The 27,966-nt window shown below is 41.2% G+C and overlaps 1 protein-coding gene across 1 annotated transcript in view; it reads left to right on the top strand.

The window, feature by feature from the left end:
• Positions 1-27,966, top strand: part of LOC131240366 (uncharacterized) — a 100,204-nt gene that overhangs the window by 3,421 nt on the left and 68,817 nt on the right. Inside the window, exons 4-6 of the mRNA XM_058238544.1 lie at positions 20,120-20,825; positions 22,565-22,649; positions 27,234-27,379. Of these exons, the coding sequence (XP_058094527.1) occupies positions 20,120-20,825; positions 22,565-22,649; positions 27,234-27,379 (937 nt within the window). The remainder of the gene's footprint in view (positions 1-20,119; positions 20,826-22,564; positions 22,650-27,233; positions 27,380-27,966) is intronic.

Below are 27,966 nucleotides of genomic sequence, written 5' to 3'. Positions count from 1 at the left end.
AACCATGTCAAGATCTCAATATGGATTGACTTGGGATTTCTGAAAACATAACTGGTCAGGATTCCATCGGCATTGTGGTCGATCATTTCTCCAAGTTGTCTCACTTAATTCCCTGTAAGGAGACTTTGGATGCCGTGCACATTGCTAAAATCTTCTTTAGAGAAGTACCCCGCTTGCAAGGAGTTCCTAAGACCATCATGTTTAACCAAAATGTCAAGTTTCTTGAGTTACTTGACTATGTTGTGCTTTCCGATTAATGGTGGTAAAATTTACATCATCACGGGCATAAAAGGTACTGGGCATGTTGGTTAATCTGAACGAAATAACCAACCACTCTACATCCATCCTTTGTTTTGAATTCTGTTTTTCATTCATATCCTACTCTTGATCTTGATATGATGATATTCACTTCGTAATTCAATATAAGAAAGATCATAGCATTAGACATTATGTGTGGATATTGTCCAATTGGCGATGGGAAATGGTATTTAATAACCACTATGTTTATTGATGGCTAGACTGTCCACATACGTTCGCCAGCTACCATCTTTCTTTGGTTTTAATCATGTAGGCTCTACACATTGACTTAGAATTTCTTGGATAAAGCCTTTGGCCAGCAAGCCTTCCACTTGCTGGTGAACCTTTTCATGCTCTGTCGGGTTCATTCGATATGTGTAGATTCGAGAAAGGAGCTCTTGGAACCAAATATATTGCATGCCGGATGTCGTGCAGTGGTGGAAAGTTGCCAGGAAGTTCACTTGGAATCAATTCTTGGAATTGAGACAATGTCTTGAACTTCAGGTGATGTTGTGCAGTGTTTGCAGTATCGGTATCAATGCATGTATTGCACCATTGGGTCAGGGAAATATTGAATGTTTCTGGAATGTGTCAGTCTAAGAGAAACATTTGGGTAAGATTGGGAAAACTATGGAATTGTCCCAATGAAACTTCAGGAGATATTAAAAGACACATTATTACACGCTTGGAACTTGATGGTTAAACCATTACAAAAAACAAGCATGCATAATAAGTTTCCATTGTATGTAGTCCTAAACTATGCGGTGCCTGACTGAAGTGATGCAGTTATATGCAAAATGACATCATATCATTGAGATAAATACCTTTCATGAAAATCATTCAAATAAATTCATTACAACTGATTCAGACTAAACCATCCAAATCATGGGTTCCAATTTACATGTATCATCATCATCATCTATGCCATATCCCAGCTAATTGGGGTTGGTTCCCAATTTAGATGTATGATTAACAAAAAATTACATTCATTTAATTATTTGACTATTAGATTGGTGGACATTTATTGGACTGTTAAAGATTTAAAATATCCAATGCTATAAGTTATAGTTCTCCTAGTTATATTGATTTACTTGGACAATCTAATTAATTGATCAGAACTGTCCATTAAGTCCACCACATCTCAGGCTACCATGCACAATTCACACCAATTGGATGGCCCAATCCATCCTTGTTTTTTTTTTTCTATGGCCATCCAGTTTCCAATCCATGGATGGGATGGTTTCTATTGCCTAAAAAAATGATTCTTAAGAATCATAAGCAATTCATGATGGAATGGGTTGCCTACGTGAAAGCAGCAAAGACTGTTGACCTTTCCTTCCTTTTTATGTAGTCATGGGCTGTATTCTTTCCTTACCTTTTGGCGGGTCTTTTAATAAAATTTCATGTTACCTCTAAAAAAAACAGCAATTCATGATGGGCCCCAACAAACGGATGGATTAATTTGTTGATTGCACCTAATTTTGTGTAAGTTGTATTGATCGTCCATATTAAAGGCAACTTATCAAATGGTTAACCTTTGTCGGGTTGGCATGATATTTGCATGCTAGCCCATGTAACATGCGCTGGATCTAATGAGCAATCTAGATCAGTGGATTGGACTGCCTACGTGTCCCAATGCAACTAGGAACATTATAACTTTATAGCACTCTGAGAGCACTAGAGCATTTTCCAAAAAATTATGCTTATTTCATCATCTGACTAACAGATTGGTGGACATTTATTGGATGGTGAAGAATGAAAAATTATCCAATGGTCCTATTTCAACAAAGAAGTGTGCACAAATCAGTGGTTAGCATCATTCAAGCAATCTAATTTTCGGATTGTGACTTAGCAACAGTGGATCTCACACTTTAACTGGTTTATTTTGAGTTAATATATGTCGCGTTTACAATTTCTGATTGCAAGTGTATCAAGCATCATAATTCATATGCCGCCAAGTATTTTATATTTCCCCTTTAAAACACTTCTGATGGGGGAGCATTCTCAAGGTATATATGTTTTTTATTTTTATTTATTTTTTCTCGATTATTTTTAGGGGAATAGGCATGCCCTTGCTTCATTGATATGCATTGTACATATTGACCATACAAGGGATTTATACAAAGGGCATGGGACGATATTTTGCGATATATTGTTGATACTGCAATATATCGCGAGATACATGGAGTTCTATAACTTCATGTAGTTTCCTATTGGAGGGTGTGATATCAAAAATGTCAGTCGATATGATTGGTACTACAATCATTGATGGTGTGGAAACTTCCTTTGCTTGTTTTGGCGTATAGTTATGCCTCATCAGGGCATGCATCCATCTTGGGCTTGCCTAATTTGTGTGTGTGTCACTCCTTCTTGGGTCTCGCTTCATCAGGGAGTGCATCACTCCTTCCTGGCTCGCCTCATCTAGGCATTCATCACTCTTTCCCGGCTCTTGTTCACGAACCATTTCATATTGAAAACAATGTCAGAGAGAGAGAGAGAGAGAGAGAGAGAGAGAGAGAGAGAGAGAGAGAGAGAGAGAGAGAGAGAGAGAGAGAGAGAGAGAGAGAGAGAGAGAGAGAGAGAGAGAGAGAGAGAGAGAGAGAGAGAGAGAGAGAGATGATATATCACACATATCGGCCATACAAGGGATTTATACCAAAGGGTGTAGGATGATATTTTGCAATATATTTTTGATACCGTGATATCGACGATGTATCACATGATACAGGGAGTTCTATAACTCCTTGGTAGTTTCGTATTGGAGGGTTTGATGTCAATAATGTTGACCGATATTATGGACACTACAATCATTGATGGTGTGGAAAATTCCTTTGCTTGTTCTGGCTTATAGTTATGCCTCATCGTGGTGTGCATTGCTTCTTCCTGGCTCACCTCATCATGGCGTGCGTCACTCCTTCCTGGCTCGCCTCATCACGCCATGCTATACATCAACCCTAGGTCTTGTTCACAAACCATGTCATATTGGAATGAATGTCCTTGAGCTTATCATTCCTCATGGGATTAAGTGTAATATGTTTTCCACCATCAACAAAAGTGTAGGTATTCTTGTGATTGGAATGGTCAACCATCATATTGTATAGCCAAGGGTAGTGGGATGTGGAACCTTCATAGGAATGATATAATACCATAGGGTTTCTTTATATTGTTCCAATGGGAAGTTTAGCAATCACCCATTAAGCTATTAGTCACTGGGATGAATGTTTCATCACCCCAAGCGACTTTGTTCGGCTTTGGGTGCTTTCCAGGCTTGATCTTCAACTTGTTGATCATACCTTTTGAGGCTACATTCATACTGTTTACTCTGCCAATATAACTTCATAGCTCCTCCACACTTCACATTAAATGTGGAAAATATTGTTTCGCGACCAATTTGCTTCCTCTTCTTTGGCTATTATTAGAATGTGTCTGATGATGCACGATGTAGTATTCTCTGGTAGACCATTAAGTGCTATATTGTCATTGTTTCCACCTAGTCCTTAGCCCTGATTGACATATTTCTCCTTTATGTCACCATCTCCATCATACCATTCCTCCTTATCCTCAAAGAAATTTATGGTGTGTTTGGGAAGCTTTGTTTTTTTATTTGGAAGGTGAAGAATTTATTAGGTTGCAGCCAAACAGAAACAAAAACCAAAGAGAAGCCCTAACAAGGTCAAGACAACAACAAAAGTAAGAAAGACAAAAAGACTAGAGCCAACCAACTCAAAAAACCTAGACCCCCACATCAAGGAGCCCACTCTTTGATAAATTGAGTAACCTTACAAAGAACCCCCCACATTGTAGACTGCTTATTATTGAAACAATGATTATTCCTCTCAGTCCATATCACCCATAAGACTACAAGTAACGTGAGTTTCCATCTCTTTTTCCCAAGCTTCCCTCCACCGCCCACTTTCCACTATCTAAAATGACCTTCTTTGGAGGCAGATAGCACCAATGAGACCTCCGCTTGCCAAAGCACACCGTTCGAAACAGTGGAGGCAAATTTGCAAGAGATGATCTACAGACTCGGCATCCACAAGACATAGGAGGCAAACATTAGGGAGCTGAAGATCTCTCTTCTGAAGATTATCTATGGTGAGAATTCTCCCTCTACTAACCAGCTAGGCAAAGGTTGCGATCTTCATGGGGGCCTCATAAGACTACACTAGGCCCGTGCTGCTAGGGATGCCTAAAGGCTCTGGGGAAGATATGATGCCAAATAGAGGCCGAACAGAGAATGCTCCCAACCTGCCATGGTTCCAATTCAAAGAATCTACAGCCTCTGGGTCAACCGAGTAACCTTGCACACGAGAGAAAGGGACTAGTAACTCCTCAAATTCATCGTCTCGGGTTGGGTTAAGCTTGTTAGTACACACCCATGTTAGTACACACACTCCATGTTAGACACCCTCGCTAAGGATCGATACCAAGACGTCAAGTGTTGAAACAAGGTATCTCCACCCAAAATCTGACCTTGTTACCATTGCCCACTAAGAAAGAGGAGTTTCCGAACATAACATCAGCCGTTTTATTATTTCTTTGGCAGAGGCCCTATAGTTGGAGGATTCCCCAACGTTGATATTCGAAGAAAGCTTGGCAAGCGGAGGGAAAGAGACCTGAAGGGGAGGGTCTCCACCCCATTTGTCGACCCAAAATCTGACCTTGTTACCATTGCCCACTAAGAAAGAGGAGTTTTCGAACATAACATCAGCCATTTTTATTATTTCTTTGGCAGAGGCCCTATTGTTGGAGGACTCCCCAACGTTGATATTCAGAGAAAGCTTGGCAAGTAGAGGGAAAGAGATCTGAAGGGGAGGGTATTCACACCATTTGTCAACCCAAAATCTGACCTTGTTACCATTGCCCACTAAGAAAGAGGAGTTTCCGAACATAACATCATCCATTTTTATTATTTCTTTGGCAGAGGCGCTGTAGTTGGAGGACTCCCCCTTCCCTTAATTTCCGTACCATACTTGACCGAAATCACCTTCTTCCAAAAGAGGTCCTCGCTAGAGGTGAAGCACCATAACCACTTACCTAATAATGTAGTGTTAACTACATCAAGACATTTAATACTTGCCCCACCCTCCAACACTGGTTTACAAACCTCGTTCCAACCGAGGAGGAGATTTTTTTTTTTTTGGATTTTGATCCTCCCTATCAAAGAAAGTTCCTACGAAGCTTGTCAATTTTCAGGATTATAAATTTAGGACATCTAAATAACGACATAAAATAAAGGGGGAGGTTAGAGAGTGAGTCCTTGATCAGTATAATCCTTCTACCTAGATATATGAGGTTACTCCTCCATGGAGAGAGCTTCCTCTCCATCCTTTCCAACACCTTGTCCCACAAATGCAGGGCTATCTTTCCCACACAAAGAGGGAGACCTAAGTAAGGAGGGAACCTGCCTTGCAACCAAAGGTTGAAGCCCAGATATCGATTTTGTGTGGGGGCGTTAGTGTTTTCAGTAGCGCCGTAGCGTAGCATAGTGAAAACGCTACGTAGCGTATGCATGTAGTGTAATTCCCTAGTAGCGTAAGCTACATGGTATGTAGCGTGGATAGCGTAAGCTACCTGAAATCTCATTTTTCAAGTGTTTTTTCAATGTTAGTTAAACACCTATTTTAAAATGGTGATGACTTATACCTATGACACATGACACTACATTAAACTAAACTGGACCATCCAAATTGTGGTCCATATTGTAGATAGAGCACTTAAATCAATCCGGACCATCCAAATTGTGGTCTATGAATTTGTGATGTTTCAATAAATAAAAAAGAAGTCATACTTAGAGATGTCTAAAGGCAAAGAGAGAAGGATATTGCATGGAAATAAGTGGTTGATGATCTGGATTTGTAGTCAAGAACTCATAGAACTTATGCATTTTGTAAATTTTATCATATGTTCTATTATTTTAATTAAAAATATTAAGGATTGTGTAGCTTACGCTACACGTTATAGAGGGCCAAACGCCACGCTATACGCTACAAGCTATTTAAAACACTGGGGGACATGGATCCCAAAACATTCACTCTTAGCCCAATTCATCCCAAGACCTGAAATGACTTCAAACTAGCACACAATCATGCCTAAACAAACGACCATCGCCTCCAAAGGCTCATAGAAAAGGATGGTATCGTGATCAAATTGCAGATGGTTAATCTGATGGGGGAGATTTTCCACATTAAAGCCAAAAAATAAGCCTATTTCCTGGCCTTTGGACAACATTCTGCTTAATGCCTCCTAGATTGCAGGGAATAAAAAGGGAGACAAAGGGTCCCCTTGCTTAAGACCCCTAGAAGCCTTAAAAAAGCCAAATGGGGATCCATTAATCAAAATAGAAAATCTAGTTGAGTCAACACAATTTTGGATACAACCTAGGGCTGAAAGTCAGGTGGGTTGGGTCGGGTCAGGTTGGTGCTCAACTCGAGTCCAACCCAAGGTTTCTATACCTCAACCCCAACCCAACCCAACCCAACCTCAGGTTGGGAATTCTCAACCCAACCCCAACCCAAGTGGGCTCGGTCGGGTTGGTTGGCTGAATTCATGCTAATATTTTTGTTATTACATTAGTATATTATATTTTCAATACATGTCTTATTTTTTCTAGCTATGCTTTTATTAATTATATATGTAGTTATTTATCATAAAAAACTTCATTTTTCCTAAACAAACAAGCTAAAATATAGGACTACTCCTTTAAAAGTCATGTTGTGTAGTGCGCAATCTATTTGGGAGAGAGAAATACGGCGTTTCTTGTTAGCTTAAGTCATCAGAAATGACGTGGACCAATGAAACCTGAAGGCACTGGAATTTCCTGTGCCTTTAACACAGATGATCCACACTCAATTATAATTTATAAGTAACTTATATATCGATCGGGTTCGGGTTGGGTCGGGCAACCGGAGCCCAACCCAAGTTTTATCGGGTTGGTGTTTGTATAGCCCAAGCCCAAGACCGAACCTGATACATCCTGCCCGTGCCCAACCAAATCTCGGGTTGGTCACGGATCGGTCGGGTCGAACCCGCCCGACTTTCGGCCCTGATACAACCTCTCCATTTCTCCTCGAACCCCATCCTTCGAAGCATATAGTCTAGAAATTCCAATTTGCATGCTTTTTCGAGGTCGAGTTTTAGATTATACCTTGTTTGCTAGCTCGATGGTAGGAATCAATACATTTGTGAGCAATCAAAGCACAATCCATGATTTGTCCACCAAAAACAAAAGCATTCCGAAATATAGAGATAACCTGAGGAAAAACAAGTCTGATTCTAGAGTTGAGTAACTTGGCTACTATCTTATAAGGGCTCCCTATGAGACTGATTGGACGGAAGTCCTTTAAGCTCTCAGCACCTTTTGATTTTGGAATTGGAGTTATGAATGAACTACCCATCTCCTTTGAGATTCGGCTTGAAAGGAAGAATCCTGTTCGAAATCAATAACATCTTGATTAATCAACTCCCAGAAGGTTTGAAAGAATGCCATGGGGTATCCATCTGGTCCAGGAGCCTTATCCTCCTCAAGGTTGAGAACCACCTTTTTAATTTTGTCTGGGAAAATGGGCTTTCTAGGAACTCCCTATCTTCTTGAGAGATACAATTGAAAGATAATTCATCCAGGAGAGGTTTGTCGAATCCATCATCTGACAGAAGTTGAGTATAGAAGTTTACCACTGCAGAAGTAATGTCATCCTTTCTAGTTAGGAGATTACCATTGACAACCACAAAGGAAATGGAGTTACATCTAGCTCTAGTGCGGGCTATTGCGTGAAAGAAGGGTTTTTTTTTTTTTTTTGTCCCCCTCCTTCATCTAGACAACTCTAGAGTGCTTGAGCCACTTAGTTTCCTCCTCCTTTATTCTGCCAGCATAATCCAAAGTCAACTTATCCGAGAGAGAAGGCCGTGGCTGATAGATCTACCCCTTCCTCTTGAATGTCTAGTGCTTGAATATGATCTAAGATAGATGCCATCTCCATCACTTTCTTGCCAAATACTTCCTGATGCCAAAGCTCGAGCTTGCCTTTGAGCATCGAAAATTTCTTAAAAAGGACAAAACTGGTCTACCCTCCATTGAGAAAGAGGACGACCACTCGCCAACCGAGGATATGAACCCGTCCACTTCAAGCCATGCTAACTTGAAACGAAAAGGTTTTGGGCTCTAATTAATTTCATCAACCTATAGGGAAATAGGGTAGTGATCCGAAGTTAGCTTGGGGAGACCTCTTTGAATGGCTAATGGATACTTTAGAATCTAGGAGACCATAAATCTATCCAACAAGAACATGGTTTGGGAAGCACGACCGTTGGACCAAGTGAATTTAACTCCTCCCTTCGGGAAGTCTATTAGGTCGCGCTTCCCAATCCAGTTAGAGAAGCTCCTCATACCGTTAAAAATTCTTATCTCGGTTTAGTTTTTTGTGTATAAACCTAACTACGTTAAAGTTGCCTCTGATTCACCAGGGAATGGGCCATTTTTCAGAGACAAAGGAAGGTTCTTCTCAGGAAGAGGGTTTGAGGGAAGGACGAGAAGGATCATAAATCCCCGAGAAGATCCATCGGAAGTCTGAAGCAATTTCACCAAAAAACAATGTTCACAGAGAACGTACCTAGACTAGTCTTCCTTGTGCCAAATTGCAGGGTCCCAAAGGAGGAGGATTCCACCCCAGGTTCCAAATCGAACGGACCAACTTTTTATCCATACACCAGAGCTTGGTTTCCTGAAGAACTATTAGGCAAGCTTTCGAATTAGTGCAAACCTTCTTGACAATGGATCACTTGTGGGGGCAACTTAACCCTCTAACATTCCAAGAGAGGTTTTTCATGGGGCGATCTGCCTCAGCCCTTTACCCCATTTGTTAACACGAGGGGTGGCTAGATGGACCCCCTCACCTTTGACGCCTAAATTTGCCAACTCTTGGTTATCCTTAGCATCCTAGGGTGATTCTTGGGGGAGCCGAAGGAAGGAATACCTATACCCCTTTCTACCATTAAATAGAACAAAGTGATGTAATCTTCATCCCTATCCTTGAGGGGGGTAGGACGACTGAGGGGTTAGAAACATATCCAGCGAGGAAGGAGGGATTGACGTTTGTAGAGTCTGTCTTAATGAAGCAAAAGAGATTGAGGGATGAGTAGGATCGGCTGAAAGGGTTTGCCTAGTTCGAATCCAAGAGAGATGGGGTGGGGAGGCTTCCATCTAAGTGCCCCCAATGGAGTCAGCATCTGCGAAGTCTTCTGAGGTAGCCAAACACATGTCAAAATGAGAGCTTGGAATACTGGAAATACCTTTGCCTTCGTCAAAAGCTGACGAGATGCTAGTCGTCCTCAGGATCTCTCTCTTGGTGAACGGAGATATGTGAAGGAAAATTGAGGTCAACTGTCCGCTTGATTTCTACCTCAAGCTGATCACTTGGACTGGTGTCTGCTTCTCCTTGCCTCAGTGTCTCTAGTGCTTGACTAACACTAAAAGAGAGGTCGACACGTGGGCCTTCATTATTGTCGTTGTAGGCCAGAGGTGGGTTGTAGCAAATGGGGAGAGGACACGTGGGTTTTGTAATTAGTACTAGTAGTGTAGATGGCAGATGGCTTGCATCAAGACCGAAGGCACTCGAGGACGGAAGCAAAGCCAACGCCTTGGCTGAGGAGGCATCTCCTCTACCTGGAGAGGTCCTCGGGTCTTCCATTCTCTCTGTGAGAGGCTTCACGTGTGAGAATGAGGCCATAGGAATCAACGACGAGGATAACTGGTCAACCAGATCCGTCTCCATGGGAGTGATTGTCAAGTGTCCCCTCCCGTGGATGGGAGTCTAAGAGGTCATGGATTAAGACATGCTTCTGGAAAGGAGTTTGGATCCGATAGATGACTTGACCCTCGTCGACGACGTGTCACTCTCTCATTCGCCAGAGGACTTGCACGTGCACCATCCACTGACCTTGGCTGGCATGCATACCCACCATGACTGACCAAGATAGAGCTCCCCTAGAGAAGGGCAAAAACTTTGTTCCTCCGATTGCTGGAGGCGGAGCAAGAGGTCAACTTCCGCTGTTAACAAGACCCGTTTCTTCCCTGAACCACTTAAGATGCCTCATAGATTCTTCCTGGAGCATTCTAATGCTCAAAGAGGCTTTCCCGGCCGACACTTTAACAATGGCTGGCGTGTTGGATGCATTACCGACCTAAATGAGGATCCTTGTTGCCCGATGTTCCTCTGATCTCTCACAAGATGCAGCCATCGGACCCGCTCGGTGGATCTAACCAGTAAAGACTATTTTGTTCAAGTCATCCGAGGGACGAAGGGATGCCCAAATAGACTTTTGATTTAAGAACCGAAGAATGTTATCCCAGGATGTAGATTACACTAATAACTAAACCAAGCTTCAAGGTCTTAAAGAGAACCACGAAACCATTAACGGTAGGGGAGGGGGTGGAGGAAGAAGGCTTAGAGGTTTAGGGATTGAAGCAACCTGAATAGGAGGAGAGATGACCTTAATAGATGGAGATGGATGAAGAGGACAAGAAGTCCCCATGAAGGCTTCCTTGAATATTTCTGGTCGACCCCCAGGAGCCCCAGATGCCACCCTCGAAGGAGGGGACAATAGAGAATGATTTGATGATAATAATAGAGGAGAATATTGAGAGAGAAGAAGAAGAAGGAGAGCTTGGGAGAGATGTTGTGTTAGGCTTGCTTGCCCTAACACATAATATTTTATTATAATAAAGCATATAGTACACTGCAGGAGAAGAGGGAAATGTGCACATGCACTTACACTAAAAGGGGCCACTAATCACATACACAATACAGTAGCATTTTCTATACTCCCCCTCAAGTTGGAGCATAGATGTTGATCATGCCTAACTTGTTACGAACACGATGAAGAGCATATCGACTCAAGGACTTTGTAAGAACATCAGCAAGTTGATCCCCAGATTGAACAAAAGAAGTGACGATTTCGTTAGAAGCTACTTTCTCCCGAATAAAGTGACAATTGATCTCAATATGCTTGGTTCGCTCGTGGAAAAATGGGTTATGAGTAATATGGATGGCCGCTTGGTTGTCACAGTGAAGAGGAACAGGATTCGAAGGAGAATAGCCAAGTTCTTCAAAAAGGTGGCGAAGCCACACGAGTTCACACGTCATATGAGCCATAACATGATATTTTGCTTCAGCCGAGGACCGGGCAATAACTGTCTGCTTTTTGCTCCACCTAGGAAGGTACAAAAGTCGGATGTAGAGCGGTGATCAAAAGTATTACATGCACAATCAGCATCAGAATAGCCAGAAAGATGAAGATGACTATGCAACTGAAAGTGGAGGCCAAGACCCAGGCCTGATTTTAAATACCGAAGTATGCGGTAGACAGCCGTGAGATGGGAAGTACGAGGAGCTTGCATGAATTGGCTAACAACCCCCACCGCAAATGAGAGATCTGGGCGAGTAATAGTCAGGTAAATGAGCCGGCCTACAAGTCGTCGATATATCTTGGGATCAGTAAGGAGAGCACCATCATCTGGTCGAAACTTCTGTGAAGTATCCATGGGAGTGGGAGCAGGCTTGCACCCTAACATGCCGGTCTCCATGAGAAGATCGAGTGCATATTTTCGTTGTGACAAGACCGATCTGGATGATGAGCGAGCAACTTAAATTCCGAGGAAGTAGCGAAGGGGACCAAGATCCTTGATCTCAAACTTGGTCTTCAAAAAATCTGACCTCCCTCATTCCAGCAGAATCACTACTGGACAGAACAATATCATCCACATAGACAATGAGAACCATGATGCCCATTGATCAACGACATACAAAGAGAGAATGATCGGCATGACTACGAATAAAGCCAAACTCCAAGTGAGCTTGACTAAAATTTTCGAACCATGCACGTAGGGATTGTTTGAGTCCATAAAGAGCCTTCTTCAACCGGCATACAAGTGCAGGGTTGTGAGAAGCAACAAAGCCAGGAGGTTGATCCATGTAAACTTCCTCTGCAAGATCCCCATGGAGAAATGCATTCTTAACATCAAGCTAAAACAAGAGTCATGATAAATTAACGGCCAAGGAGAGCAAAACGTGAATCGAATTAAGCTTAGCCACCGGAGAGAATGTCTCGAAGTAATCTACATAATGCGTCTGTGTGTAACCCTTAGCAACAAGACGAGCTTTATAGCGATCAATTGAGCCGTCTGGAAGAAACTTGATCGTATAAACCCATCGACAATCAACAGGTTTACGGCCTAAAGGAAATGGCACAAGGTCCCAAGTATGATTCTTCTCATGGGCAGACATTTCTTCCTTCATCACCTTCGTCCAATCAGGACTCTGAAGAGCATGTGAGAGAGATCTAGGAATAGTCTGTGATAAAAGGGAAGCTGCAAATGACTGGAAAGACGGTGAAAGATGATCATATGAAACGAAATTACTAATGGGGTGTTGAGTACAAGATCGTGACCCTTTCCGTAAGGCAATGGGAAGATCTAAACTCGAGGTAGGAGAGTTACTTGAGCCAACATCCAAAGTGAGAGGAAGGGTGGATGGCTGAGCGTGTGAAGATTTATCTCGATGATGATACACCTGCAGAGGCTTAGGCTCACCCATATCACCAACAGGATGCTGAATAGAGGGGAGAAGAGTTTTTCCATGATCACTAGTAGAAAGAAGATAAGAGTCATACTCCCCCTGACTCGCAAGAGGATCACAGAGGGATCGACCTGGAGCGGAGAAAAAAGAAATATCCTCAAAGAAGGTTACATTGGCATATACATATTTCTTGCGAGTCAATGGGTCAGAGCATTTATACCCTTTCTGACTCCGATGATACCCTAGAAAGACACATTTAATTGCCTGGGGCTAAGTTTATCATTACTTCCATCCAAAATTTGAACAAAGCATGTTCAACCAAAAACTTTAGGTGGTAGAGGAAAGGGATTATCATGAGGATACAATATAGTAGATGAAGATTTGTAAGACAGGATACATGAGGGTATACGATTAATAAGAAAAGTAGCAGTTAGAAGAGCATCACCGCAAAAATGTTTAGGTAGATGCATACTAAGCAGAAGGGTGCGAGCAACGTCAATAAGATGACGATTCTTGCGTTCTGCAATACCATTTTGTTGAGGTGTGCGAGCACATGAAGTCCTAGACAAAATACCACATTCCTGCAAGAAGGACAGAAATGCAGTAAACATGTATTCCCCCCCATTATCAGAATGGAGGGATTTGATGGAACAATGAAATTGAGTGTACACTTCATTATAAAACACTTTAAATGCATCAAACACTTCACTTTTAGATTTCAAAAGATAAATCCAAGTCATGTGTGAATAATCATCAATAAAGGTAACAAAATATCTAGATCCAAAAGTAGAGGTAATTGGAGCTGGTCCCCCTCATTATCAGAATGGAGGGATTTGATGGAACAATGAAATTGAGTGCACACTTCATGATAAAACACTTTAAACGCATCAAACACTTCACTTTTAGATTTCAAAAGATAAATTCAAGTCATGTGTGAATAATCATCAATAAAGGTAACAAAATATCTAGATCCAAAAGTGGAGGTAACCGGAGCTGGTCCCCAGACATCCGAGTGAACCAGAAGAAAATGTTGAGATTTTCTCCTAGAAGAGCTAGGAGGAAATATAGCACGATGATATTTAGACAATTCACAAATATCACAGCATAATGGCTTAGTGACAGATAAGGAGGGAAACAAAAGTCTCAATCTAGTTATGGATGGGTGGCCTAAGCAGCAATGCCATCGAGTCATGAACTCTCGATTTAGAGAAATGGTACTAGAAGCAGCAACGGGTGCGTCATCGAGAAGATAAACGCCTCATCGCTCATGCCCCCCACCAATCACTCTCTTCGTCTGTAGGTCTTGTAACAAATAATAAGAAGGGAGGAAGGTAATGGAACAATGGAAAACGAGGCACATGCAAGACTGAGGACAGACAAAGAAGAAGAAAGAGGGATGGAACCAATCCCAGAGATGGGAGATTGGGTTCCATCTGCGATGGTGACATACTGAGCGTGAGGAGAAGGAGAATAAGAAAAAAAGAATTGAAACTTACCAGTCATATGAGAGGAAGCTCCAGAGTCGATGACCCAGGAGGTAGGAGAGGATGACACAAGAAGGGCAGTACCTGACTGGTCCGAAGCTGCGTGAGCAGGCTCAGAAATATCACGAATGTGAAGCCGCATAAGGGCATCATATGCAGCCCGAGAAATGATAAGACTCCCCTGAAGTAGACTGCTCAGTTGTCGGGATGAAAGTTTGTGTCTCAGAAGCAACTGTGGATGCAACAGAAGCAGCGACATATGTAGGATGACCATGTATCTGCCAGCAATAATCAATAGTGTGATTAGTTCCACCGAAATGTGAACAAATGCGGGAACCATCACGTTCTCGTCCACGTCCAGCACGACCACGAAGACTACGGCCGCCACGACTGCGATCTCCCTCGCGGCCTCTGCCATGACCGCCAAAATCAGAAATACGCCCTGAACTCAAGGATGGTACCCGAAGACCAAGAGAGGACTGATGATCACCAACAAGATGTGCCGAACGCTCAGGTGGCACAAATGAATGAAAAGGAAGAGTAGAGACAGTAGCACGCTGACATATGGCATAGACTATCGTCAATGGGGAAGAGGATCCTGCATAATAACCTGATTTCGAACATGAAGATAATCAGAATTCAACCCAGCTAGGAACTACATGATACGAGTATCATCCCGCTGCTTATGAGCATGTTCATGATCCTCTTTACATTTGGAAGGAAAAGGCTAATACATATCCAACTCATCCCACATACCTCGAAGTGTCGAATAGTAATCTTTTAAGGATTTGGAGTTTTGTTGGAATCAACCAATTTCTTGAATAAGCTGGAATACCTGTGAAAAATTCTAATATTCCGAGAACATATCATGAAGCGTATCCCAAATGCCTTTAGCCAAGGATAAAAACATCACTGAGTGGCTAATCGAGGAATCCATACTATTCAACAACCATGCAATAACTTGATAATTCTCCTTTGTCCAAGACTTGTAGGTAACATCTGTAGAGCTTGGGGGATCATCCAAAATATACGACAACTTGTCACGGGCTCCTAAAAATACTTTTATAGATTGTGCCCATTGAAGATAGTTGTCACCATTCAACTTAGTGGAGGTAATCTGCAAGGGGTTGGATTCAAGAGACCCTATACCAAGAGATGAGGGCCCTTTGTCAGCCATAGGAGAGTCCAAGAGAGATAAACTTATGCCAAGAGAGGCCCTATGTCAAGAAGGATTGATTCAAACAATTCTATCTCACTCAATCCTTCAAGATAATAAGAGATAAACCTCAAACAAAGATCAATCATCCAAAATACCATGAAACGCAGTAAAAAAAGGCCTAACCGAGTGAAAAACGGCCCAGCCGCACGTCCGTTTGAGGTTAAAAACCTCTAAAACATTGATCTTAAGTAAAAAATCCTCCATGGGTAGCTTGGGAGGAAGATTTCGGTCCATCTTGAGCAAAGAAACCAAAGAAAAGCTTACCGATTTGAGGTAGATCGAAGAAAAACGGAAGATGGGCCCGATTTTCGAATTTCTCTATTTCGCCCAAAATACCATGAAAGGAGGTCCAATAAATTCTGAAAAAATCATGACAAATCTTATAAAATCAAGATCTATCAAACCCCTAAACTTTTAGCTCAAACGGAGTCCATGTGTCCGTACAATGCTGACGTTAGCAAGGTGACGTGTCGCCTCTCAATCTGTTGGATGTGGAATGCCTGGATCTAGGCTCTGATACCAAGTAGAGAATGATTTGATGATAATAATAGAGGAGAATATTGAGAGAGAAGAAGAAGAAGGTGAGCTTGGGAGAGATGTTGTGTTAGGCTTGCTTGCCTTAACACATAATATTTTATTATAATACAACATATAGTACATTGCAGGAGAAGAGGGGAATGTGCGCATGCACTTATACTAAAAGGGGCCACTAATCACATACACAATACACTAGCATTCTCTATAAGGACACCCCCTGTCTTGGTCGGAGGGCATTCGGGACTGGGTTTCCTAAAGGACGGGAGTTACCTTTCCTCCCATCTCCCTGTTAACCTTGGAGCGTCCACACCGAGCAACCGGAACCCTAATGGCCTTCCCTTTGAAGTTCCTTCCATTTATGCCCTCAATTGCAGGGCGAAGGTTATCAATGGCTTCCATTCTTATGAAAGCGAACCCTTTTGAGGGATTGGGTTCCCCTGACCCTAGGAATAGAGACATCCATAACCCTGTCGAAGTTGCTGAACACCCGAGAGGTCGAAGGGGATGATGGGGCTTTGTTGGATGGGGTCGACGATTGTATTCTTTGGAAGAAGTCCCTGCTCCCTCCTCTGCTAAGTATTTTGACTTCCACAGGTCTCCTTCTTCAATACTTTTCTTTGCAAGAACCTACCCCTTCCCGTGAGGTCCCCAAAGGAATACCCTTTCTTCTGCTAAGGCTCCTTTTTCTTGCACCATTCTCCAGTGGTCCCCTTTTCTCGCCCGCTACGTTGTTACTATACCATCACTGTGTGGACCTTCCAAGAGGAACGTATCTCCATCTCGCCACTTGCTTTCCGCCACTAGCCATTCTTCTCTCAGGTTTGGGTCTACAGTTGTAGAAAACATCTCACTCGAATGTTGGACGAGTCGCTGTTTAGAAGACCGTCAGAGTCGCCGACATATTAAAAAGAAATTGTCATGAGCATCTCAGAGTCGCCATCCTTGGTGTTAACTTGAGTTAGTGTGTTGGTGTGTTTGGGAGGCTGGAAATCACCGGAAATGAAATCAATTTCCATGGATTACTTGTTCCACTGTTGGTATTGTAAAAACAGGTTGAGGAAACAAAAATAATGATTACACTTATCCAAGAGAATCCTGTGAGTTGCCTCCCCCAAAAGCTAATCCATGGAGATTTCCACGGGTATGAGAGACAATTTTCACTGTTTGACTGCTGACTTTTAACATTCCCATGGAAAACAACCTTGCACTTTGAACAGTGGAATCCGGTTTCTTTTCTGTTGTTTTTCCTGTTGTCATTTTTCCATATCTGTGTTTTGGATTCTTCCAGTCCAAACACCCCTTTAGGTTCTGTGTAGGACAAGCAGATGTGAGGTGTCTTTGTCCACCACACTTGAAACGTGTATTAGCGGGCTTGGCTTGATTTGAGCCACTCCCTTGCCTTTGCTTCCAAACTTTCGTTGTGGCTGGGTGGATTACTGATTTTTGCTGCCTTTTGACCTGAATACTCCTATTGTCATTTCATTTGGGCTGTACTACATGGGGTTATTTGGCGTGAGTAAGAAGAAAAATGCCCCTAACTTGGTAATTGTTGCGTCGGGCTGCCATTTTCCTGTGTTGTGCTTGGGCTTGCAGTTCTTTTTGATAGGCCTTGTCTACACATTTGGGACAGACTTCCACCATTTCCCATTGTATTTCCATCCTTAGCCTGCGACAATATCTTCCTTCCTGTTGTTCTTCAATATTATTCATGTCACATCTCACTACCAAGTCATAAAATTTCTGCATGTACTCGACAGTCAGGCCATCTTGTTGGCTAAGGAGTTTGCTGAAACCATTGGCCTTGTAATTCAACAGTAGAAATTGTTTATTCAACTTGGCCTTCATCTCATCCCAAGTTGAGATGGGCAAGAGGCCACATTGTTGCTCTCATATCACCATGTGCCACCAGTTTAATGATGACCCTTCTAACTTAAAGGTTGTGAAACCGATTTTGACAGGCTCGGTCCACTGAAACCAGTAAATGTGATTCACCAATGTTCTCAACCAATCATAAAAGGAAATCTTCAATTTCGGTTTTAATCTGTTTGGTCGGGTCCTCTATGCGAGTTTGAATCATTTCTCTGTAATCAGGACAATCATGATGAGGGGCTGTAGCTGCATGTGGTCCTTGCTTCGGCTGTCGTGGCTGCTGATACCTTAGGTTGCTCTCGTGCTAATATCCTTGACTTGCATAATCTCTGCTCAACATTCAAGCAAAAAGTGTCTCACGTCCAAGAGACTGCCCTTTATAGGCTTTAAACAAAAGTAATCCTAATAAAAGAGGATTTGTCTAAAATGTCTTTACTTACAAAAAAGGTCTAACCGTTGATTTGGATCATCAATTGTGTGGGACCCACCTTTGATTGCCCATCCTCCTGAAAGTCACTTTGATTGGATGATCTAACTGTGCAATCAATGGATATGAAATGAATGCAGTGATGTGGACTGCGCATCATGCCGACCTTTTGTTGTTGATTCTTCCGAATAATCAATTCGATTGAATCCTCTTAACTATTCAGTCAATGCTTATGAAAGTAGACGGTTCACGTTGACCGCAATAAGTCCGATCATCAATCTAGATCAGTCCTCATGTGGACCCACTGTTGATTGCCCATCCTATTAAAAGTCATTTTACTAGGATGATCCTAACCATCTGATCAATGGCTATGAAAATGGGTGGTCCTTATTGATTATAATAGCGTAGGCCTAGTCATTTATTTAGAGAGTCCATCATGTTTGGCCCATCATTGATGGCCATTCCTTTCAAAAAAAAATTGATTGGATGATCCCAATCGTCATATTAATTGCTAGGAAAATGGATTGTCTTTATTGAATTTTGATTATAATAAAGAAGGTATGATCATTGATAAGCACCATCAAGCTGGGCCCACCTTTAATTGCCCATCGCTCTTAACAGTCACTTTGATTGAATGATCATAGCCATCCGATGAATGGCTAGGAAAATAGATGGCTCATATTGACTTTAATAGAGAAGGTACGAGTACAACTAGTGATCTAGACCATCCGTCATATCAGGCCGGCCACCTTTGATTGCTCGTCCCTTTAAAAGTGACTTTGATAAGATGATTTTAGCCATCTTAGCCTCTGTCATCGGATCATTATTGACGGTCCATATTGAATCATTGATTACAATAGACAAGGTCCAATCATTGATTGTGAATGGCAATCACGTGGGGCCCACCTTTGATTGTCCATCCCTCCCATAGTTGATTTTGGAAGTGAATGTGAAAATTTACAATATTTTCCCTAAAGACCGGAATTAGGGTTTTGCTAACTTTCCCATCATCATGGGGACGTTAGCAACATTCCCAAACCTTTTAAACGGCACACACGGTGACCTATCGTCAATCTGAACCGGTCATTCATTCATACAGCTAGGAGCAAGCCATGATGCAAGAATCACGCTGATCAGATGATCCCAACCCTTTGAATGGGGCCAATTTGTTACAACCATCTGTTGCTTATGAGCCATAAATCATATGGTTAGAATCATCAAACCAAAGTGTTACTTTAGAATCATAAGAACTACAAAGTGGGATCCATCAACTAGATGTTTCAAGATGATGATTGGACCTCTTTTGTTTCTCTAGTCAATCTTGAATGTCCATTTGCTTGCTATTGATTGAAAGCTTAGGATCACTCTTTTGGCATGAATTTTGCACCATGGCCTGCTACTAGTTGTAAGAATGAATGAATGGTTCATATCAACTATAGGTCACCCCATATACTGTTTAAAATGCTTGGGGACATTGCTAACGTCCCTTTAAATTAAAATCATATAATATAAAATTTCAAAAATACCAGTTAAATTGCAATTTTTGGTTACCCAAACACATCTTAATTTTTCCCCATATTGTCCTTCCTGATATTGTGGTTCACGCCAATTCTTGTTTGAATATTTGGATTTATTTTTGCAAACGGGAAGTCAGAATATGGCTGGTGGTCTCTATTTGTGCTTATTTTTCTTATTCTATTTGAAATTGTAGATCTAGGTGAGAACCAAGGAAGAGAGGATACTTCATCTCAAAGGGATAGTACCAAAACTGGAACTAGAGGTTCTAAGAAAGTTGAAGAGGGTATGCATGAGTGTAATGTTAAAAAGGGAGACGAGCCCACTAGTAAGTATTTAGGTGAAGGAGGTGAAGAAGCTATGGAAGGATCTAGTTCTGGTTCGGAAAAGCTTGCTGATGGGATATTGAGAGATGGTGATGGGAAAGCGAAAATTTCTCAACTTAGCAAAAAACGCAAATTTAGTTTGGTGATTGAAAAGTCCAAATGTGGAGATAATTCACTACTTCCCAAATGTAGTGTTGGTTCATTGCAATCTTCCCCTGATAGAGTAACAACCAAAGAAGAAACCTCTGATGAGGCTGATGGGCCAGAATCGGAGAGCGTGTCAACGGAAGACCCACCAGAAGCTATCAATGATGCTGGCATGGTGGAATTGGATTGCTCTGCAAGAGGAGGCTTGCCGTCACGGGCATATGATGTTGACTTGGAACCAGCTTGCGAAGCCGGAGCTTCTAAAAGGAAAAGGAATGCTTTAGAACTGGATTCTGATATCTCTGTCACAAAAACAAAAGGGATCTGTTCTCCGGGGGCTTCATCTGTTGATCTCAATGCATCTTCACCGTCCGGGAGCAAGATCAATAAACTTGTTAAGAGATGTATGGCTTGTTTTAAGCAGCAAAGGTATTTCACTTGCACAATATTTTTTCCATGTGCATTTGTCTTTATATTTATTTGATACATTGCAACTGCCAAACATGTTAATGCCAGTGTTTTAGGAAAAAAGATTGCCATGAAGCCTTTGTTGTTAGGGGCCAATGGCACAGAGCTTGTTATCTTTGTGAACTTCTCTGATTTCACAGATTTCTGCTGGTTTCAGTCAAAGTATTGCAGATGTAACCCAAATATTGATGATATATCAGCAAAAAATATCGTAAATATCTGGGTACTTTCACAAATATTGCGATGTACCAGTCATCGATGCATGAGATTTTCTTTTTCTTCCCGGATGGTTTCATATTGCTGACCTGTAATGCAATACATAAAATATTGACCAATATATTCAATAGATTGAACACTAGGGCCATATGGTTTTATATATACAAAGAGAATTTGAATAGTAGATGATTTCTTTTATTTGGTTTCTTTATTTCTTTCCATTTTTTTTTTTTGATAGGTTTTATTTCTTTACTTTTGTTAGTACAACCATATGGACTAATAGGGCCACATGGTTGTATATATACTTAGAGAATTTGAATAGTTGATGAATTCTTTTATTTGGTTTCTTTCCTTTTTTATTACTTTTTTGAAAAGGGTTTATTTCTTTCCTTTTGTTAGTACAACTTTAAAAGGTTAATTTTAAGTTAAAGGAGTTATACGTGTGGACCAATAGGGGTATGTTAGCACGCTACACATCTTTCCCAAGATTGGATGAGTGCTCCATCGTCAACTCTAAACATTGGTCTCCATAGCCCCGAAGTCCTGTGCGGAGATGATGCTCTAGTGAACCACCCTCCGAGTGAATTCCTGCATTTACACAAACTGTTTTTTCCACAAGTTTTCTTATTTTGTCCAGAACTTCCACGGTCATTTCCCGAGAAGCATGGTGTTCACATGTTTTCCGTTCATGTTTATGGTTGGGCTTTTCTTATTCATTGCTTTGATGGAACTTATATACTCTTTCCTTAATTCTTAATGAAATTTCCATTGCTGATAAAAGAAACTTTTGTAGCTTACAGTGGCCGGATATACATTTTATATGTTGTTGTGGGAGGCGGAGATTGTTGTGGTATATTTGAATCTGTAATGAACACCCCACCATTTTTTCAGCATTCTTTCCATACATCTTGTGGTGCCTTTGGTTTGAAAGAAATAACTGAATTTTCCTTCTTAAAAGTTCAACACAGAGGCTGTTGAAAAAAGAAAAGAAAAAACAAACGGTCGGTGAGAGAATATTGTGAGATGAGTAACATGACAATCTCATGCTCGCCACAGGAATCCTATTAGGCCCTTGTTGAATCGGGATTACAGATATTGGTGAACCAGGGCGATGTTGCAGAACACCAGGATCTTGCCGAATGGGTCTGCTGCTTGGAGTTCCAGGCACTTGTGCAGCGAAGCTAATGAGGCTGCAGATATCTTTGTTAAATTTGCAGGCAATCTTTGCCATGAGCGGAATAACTTCACTCTCTTTTTGCAATACTTCGTAAATGTAGACTTCTGGATGTGTATTTGTAAGAGGGTGTGCTTATTAATATAATCCTCATCATTACCCTATAAAAACTCAATAATTGTTGGTCATTATAGGACCAAATATCAGTTTGGGTGTTGCAGACGAAGTTCATTTATATAGATGCTGTTTGAACATTTAAATATAGTTGATAGTTCATTGATTAATTTAATCTTATTATTGATTATGGCAGTGTGGACTGTGATTCAGAAAACCAGGAGGTCTGCTCTTGCAATGCTACAGCAAGTCACGATTTATGCGACAACCCTTTATCTGAGGTTTGCTTTTTTCTTTTTCCGTCATTCTTTTGATCAGTTTTTCTCTAAGAGGGTTCACTCCTTTGAGCTTTGCTAAGTGAAGATGCATGTGTAGTGAAGCTCGTGTACATGCCACACATGCCATGGCATGGCACATACGTGTGCGAGATTTAATCCATCCATCAGCTTGGTTCGACCATGCACATGGTTCTCTAAAAAATAAAATCTGGTCCCATCATTAGAGCTGGGAAGAATCCGACCCGATCCGATCCGAACCGAAGGCCAAGATCGGGTTGGATCGAATAGGCCCACTCAGATCCGACCGTACATCGAGTCGAGTTCGGATCAGTAGCCAATCCGGACCGATTCGATCCGGGATCCGATCCGATCCGCACAATGTTCATTCAACACTGTTTCTTGTAATGTTGCCCACTTGAGATTGGGATATTCCTCATTTTTGGTTTAATACCATAAAATGATCTAGAAAAATAGATGGACGGTATGGATGAAATAAATACATCATGCTGTGGTCCACAGAGCACCAACCACCAGCCATTGGCCGGTGGCAGGGGGAGTAGCCAATCCGTCCTCTCAGTCTCCCGCTCACAGCTCGAGGTGCATCGAGCACCGAGCTCTAATCGTGATTTTCCTGCGAAAGGCAAGTTCTTACGCAAGGATGCTATGTGGGGCTCACTTCAATGTATGTGAGAAATCCATTCCGTCCATCTGTTTTGCGAGCTCATTTAAGGATGTGCCACCAAAAATGAGAAGGATACAAAACTAAAGTGGGTCACACGAGAGGGAAAATTGGGGAAAGAAATTCCTACCGTTGAAACTTTCTTGGGCTCCACCTTGATGTTTATATTCTATCCAATCCGTTTGTAAGGTCATTCCAAATGGGATGAAGTGAAAAAACTAGAAAGATAGCCTGATACAAAACTTTTATGGCCATAGGAATGCTTCAACAGTGCTAGCTGAATTTCCATTATTTCTTCTTGTGTGGCCCAATTGAGTTTTGTATCCATCTCATTTTTGGCGGCACATACTAACATGAACTCGCCAAATAGATGGACGGAATGGATTTCTCATATACATTGAATTGGGCCCCACATAGCATCCTTGCACAGGAACTTCTTACGAAAGGCTTTTGCAGGGAATTCGTGTCCCAAGAAAAGAAAGAAGATAAAGCCTAAAGGAAGCAGATTGGCAGGTGTACCACGCACCAGGCCACAATACACCAGCAAGTTCTGTGGGTCCCATCATAAGGCATGTGTTATATCTAAACCGTCCATCCATTTGGCAGGCTCGTCTTAAGGCTTGAGCCGAAAAATAAGATAGATCTAAAGATCAAGTGGACCACACTGCAAAAAAGCAAGTGGAGGGTTGAACGTCTACCATTGAAACTCTTTTAGAGGTCACAGAAGTTTCGGATCAATATGAAATTTGTTTTTCCTCTTCATCCATGTAGTTGTGACCTTATTGACAGATTGGATGGAAAATAAATGTTATGGCGGGCCTTTTTAACGTTGAAAATCATTTTATTTTTTATTTTTTTAAAAATTTAAAAAATAAATAAAAAATAAAACAGAAGATCCGATCCGAACCGTACCCAACCTGATCCGACTCGGTTTCCCTGACCGAGTTAGACTCAGTTCGGGTCAGGCCAGCAGTGCAATGGATTAGATTGAGTTAGAGGACCCGGACTCGGTCTCGGATCGGATCGAGTTCGGGTCAGTGCATTGAAAATTTCGGACCAAGTCGAGTTGGACCCAATCCGGTCCGACTCAACTTGACTCGACACCCACCTCTACCCATCATCATGTGGGCCAAAATATTGGAAACTAGTGGATGGGTTTGAAAACTTCAGCCAAGTTTTTTAAAGCCTTACATCTGTTTTGCAAACTGTGCCCCCCCCGACCAGTGGATCAACAACCTAATTCTTGGGATAGGGCATCGATATGGTGGTGCTGTTTTGATGGATGGATTGGATCTTGGACCCAATGTTGTCAAAATCCTACAATTTACGGTTTACGATTTACGATTTGAGTCGAATCTTAAGCAAAACAATCTAAATCTCACCTTGAATCCCATTTTAGATGAATCCTACGATTCTATGTTTTGAATCCTACAATTTATGATTCAAATCCCGATTTACGATTCAAATTGTACTTGTTATCTCCTTTTTTAAGCTTTACATGGCTTTCATTTTATGTTTTAAATTGGTGGGTCCTTTAAGAATCATTTAGAAGAGGTCAAGTGAGAGATTACACAATTAATATTCTGTTCAACGTTAAATTATTTTGCCCTTTCTTATGATTTCTTACTTCTTAATTGGTTGAAGCACCAAATTGATATATGGCTTATCTGTAATGTTTTTATAGATGGTTGTGACTTGTGATCATGTTGACCTATATATATTGTCGTAATGATGGTTAAAAATCAAAATATTTTTTTCATCAGTCCACAGAACTGAATGCCAGTTTTCCAATGTGATTCTATGCTGAAGAAATAAAGGAAAGACAAGAATCATCTAACACTATCAGGATATGGATGTGTAATGGTGCATATGGATGGAAAATGGATGATTGATGAGTTTTTTTAAAATTTATTTTCTGATTTTTTTATATTTTGCAGATTTTCTTCAAATTTTTAAGAAAATAAAAAATCTTAGGATTTGCGATTTGATGCGATTCAACCCTTATTACGATTCGCAATACGATAACGATTTGAGAACATTGCTCGGACCTATTGTGCCATTTTGGCACACGTGGTGTTTATATGAGCTTTATTGCACACATGTGGGCTTAGTGAAGCTCCCTCCCCTTTATCTACTTCAAATTTGTAATAAATTTCTTAGTGATGTTCCAATTTTTTCTTTTCTTCAAGTTACCTCACGTGAAAACATGCATGTGTGTTTGCCTCTTCTGTTGGTAGTCGGGTCCATTGAGGTAGGAAATAAACACAAATAAAGTCAGATGTTTTGAATTGGCGACTAAACAACCTCAACCTCAACCAAAACTGAAATCCAACCAAACATGGGCAGAACCTATCATGATTCTGAGGCTCCACAGTAGTGGTCAAGATCTTTTTTTTTTTTCCTTTGCATGTGGAAAGTTGCAAAACAGGAGCCTCCAATACTACATGTTAAGAATTTAAGAAATCTTCCTTGGAACAGCATACCCATTTCCGGTCCATCTAGTAGCATTTAGAATGTTATCCTCTGAATATGAAGTGCCAAGTCAATAAGGGCACGGTAGCAGCTAATGCTAATCCTATTCCTATATGATATGGTGACAAGTTACAACAAGCTTGGAGCATGTGCTGATGTCTTTGCCTTTGTGGCGGTGTATTTAACATGGTGCATTATATGATGCTATGGCTGAATGTTTGCGTGGTACTATTGAGTGTATAATTTTGTGCAATTAGTGTCCATTTGTTTGGCGACTCAAACTTCATGTGACAGGTCTCACTATAGGTGGTCCATGCAAAAAAAATCCACCAGATTGGTAGATCTACCTGTCGAATGTTTCAGTTTTTCTGGTTGAATTGGAACTGTTGCTGTCTTTCTTTCCTAATGGTCTATTTCTTGGTTTCCCATTAAAAAGTAAAGGTTGGACAGGATTTTTGGTGCATGGCTCGTCCCACGGTTAGGCCCATTGTATCAACCGTTTGGGTTGCTAAACCATGGGCCCTTCCAGTAGAGCTGAAAGCCCCACAGTGTAGTCAAATGCATTTTGGGTGCATGCCTAGGCGTTTTGGGCCACCTGCACCTCATCTGGGCCCCAGGTGAGGCCCTATCCTTAGTTGCACGCCTAGGTGCCTGGTGCCTGACGCCTAAGTGTGCCCGGTTGCCACCTGCATAATATTGTGACATACCCTCTGTATCTTTTTGGTACTTTTAGAGGATGGTTTTTTGGTATGCTGATACATACCCATCAAGGGTGGAAAGATGTCTTCTAAACCCCCTTTGAGCACATTTTCCTCAAGAAAATAGATCTGGTTCCGTTAGTAGATGGGCCCTTATATTGGAAGCAGGTGGATGGTTTGAAAACCCCAGCCAAATTTTCTGCAGCCATACCTTTGGTTTGTGAACTGTGGCCTACCTGTATAGGGGACTGACCTGATTCGGCCAAGACATCTACATAGTGTACCCTGCTGATGGATGGATTGGATCTTGTACGTGTCCATTTTGTCATGTGTGGCATACTGGCATGTACATGAGCTGCCTTGTACACTCGTGCGGGCTTAGCAAAGCTTGATAGGATGATATCATGCGTATTAATTGGGTTTTTGAGGTTGGGAATGTGACAGGCTCGGCTCGAGGAGTCTCGGTTATTCTTTTAGTATTCTCTTTAATTAATTTTCTTCTAAATGTGTAATTGTTTCACCTACTACAATTGATGTCTCATTTCCTTCGAAAGACGTATTGTAGCTTGATTTTCTCTTCTATCTTCATGTAGATGAAATGATTGCTGACTTATGCCATTTCATCTTGTATAAGTTCTTTGGCTCTATTTTGACATATATATATATATATATTTTTTTTTTTTTATTTAGTTTTAATTTTTGGAATTGATTGCCATGTTAACTTAATGCTTCGATCAGGATAGAGGGAAACTTGAAGGTAGCGACAACATAGGAACCATTGAAGAATGCGGCATTAATGCTCGGCAAAAGGATTTTTCATTAGACACTCAAACAGATATTGACCGTGACGCATGTGTTATTTGCAAGTGTGGTGGAGAGCTCGTGTGGGTAACTCTACTTTTGATCTGATGCATGATTTCTTTTGATGTTCTTTTTTAAAGTTGAGGTTGAGACAAAAATTAGAGATCTGTTAGCTCGTGATTTCAGCTTTCTAATAGATTGTTCACCTTTCATGTTGGTTTATTTATTTATTTGCTTGAAAGTTTGATCATTGCCTTCTTGGAATGGTTTCCTGATTCATGGACTAATTTTGTGCATTAAAAAAAGATCACCTTTGCAAATCTTTCCACCCCGGTTGTATATTTCTCTTGAATAACTCAATGTAGATTCAGCAAATTCTTATGTGGATTTTTTTGAACTATCCTTTTACTAATTATTTACTAGTAAGAAAAACTGTGCCATGCATGGGCTCACGCATGCCAAAATGAAAAATGCAATAAAAATAAACAGCAGCAGCAGCAGTAGTAACAAACAACAACGATCATCTTGCTGCCCCAGCTATACGGGTTGGCGTTATGAATCCTGTTCTACCAACCATTCTTATATGACTCCCTATCATTGGTAAGCAAACATGCTGAACAAGCCCTCATATCCATACTTATTTCAATCACATATTTAATTATTAAGTTTG

Source organism: Magnolia sinica, chromosome 3 (assembly GCF_029962835.1).
Source record: "Magnolia sinica isolate HGM2019 chromosome 3, MsV1, whole genome shotgun sequence".
Lineage (NCBI taxonomy): Eukaryota > Viridiplantae > Streptophyta > Magnoliopsida > Magnoliales > Magnoliaceae > Magnolia > Magnolia sinica.
The sequence above is the reverse complement of the archived record's forward strand: the minus strand, read 5'-3'. Positions and strand labels throughout refer to the sequence as shown.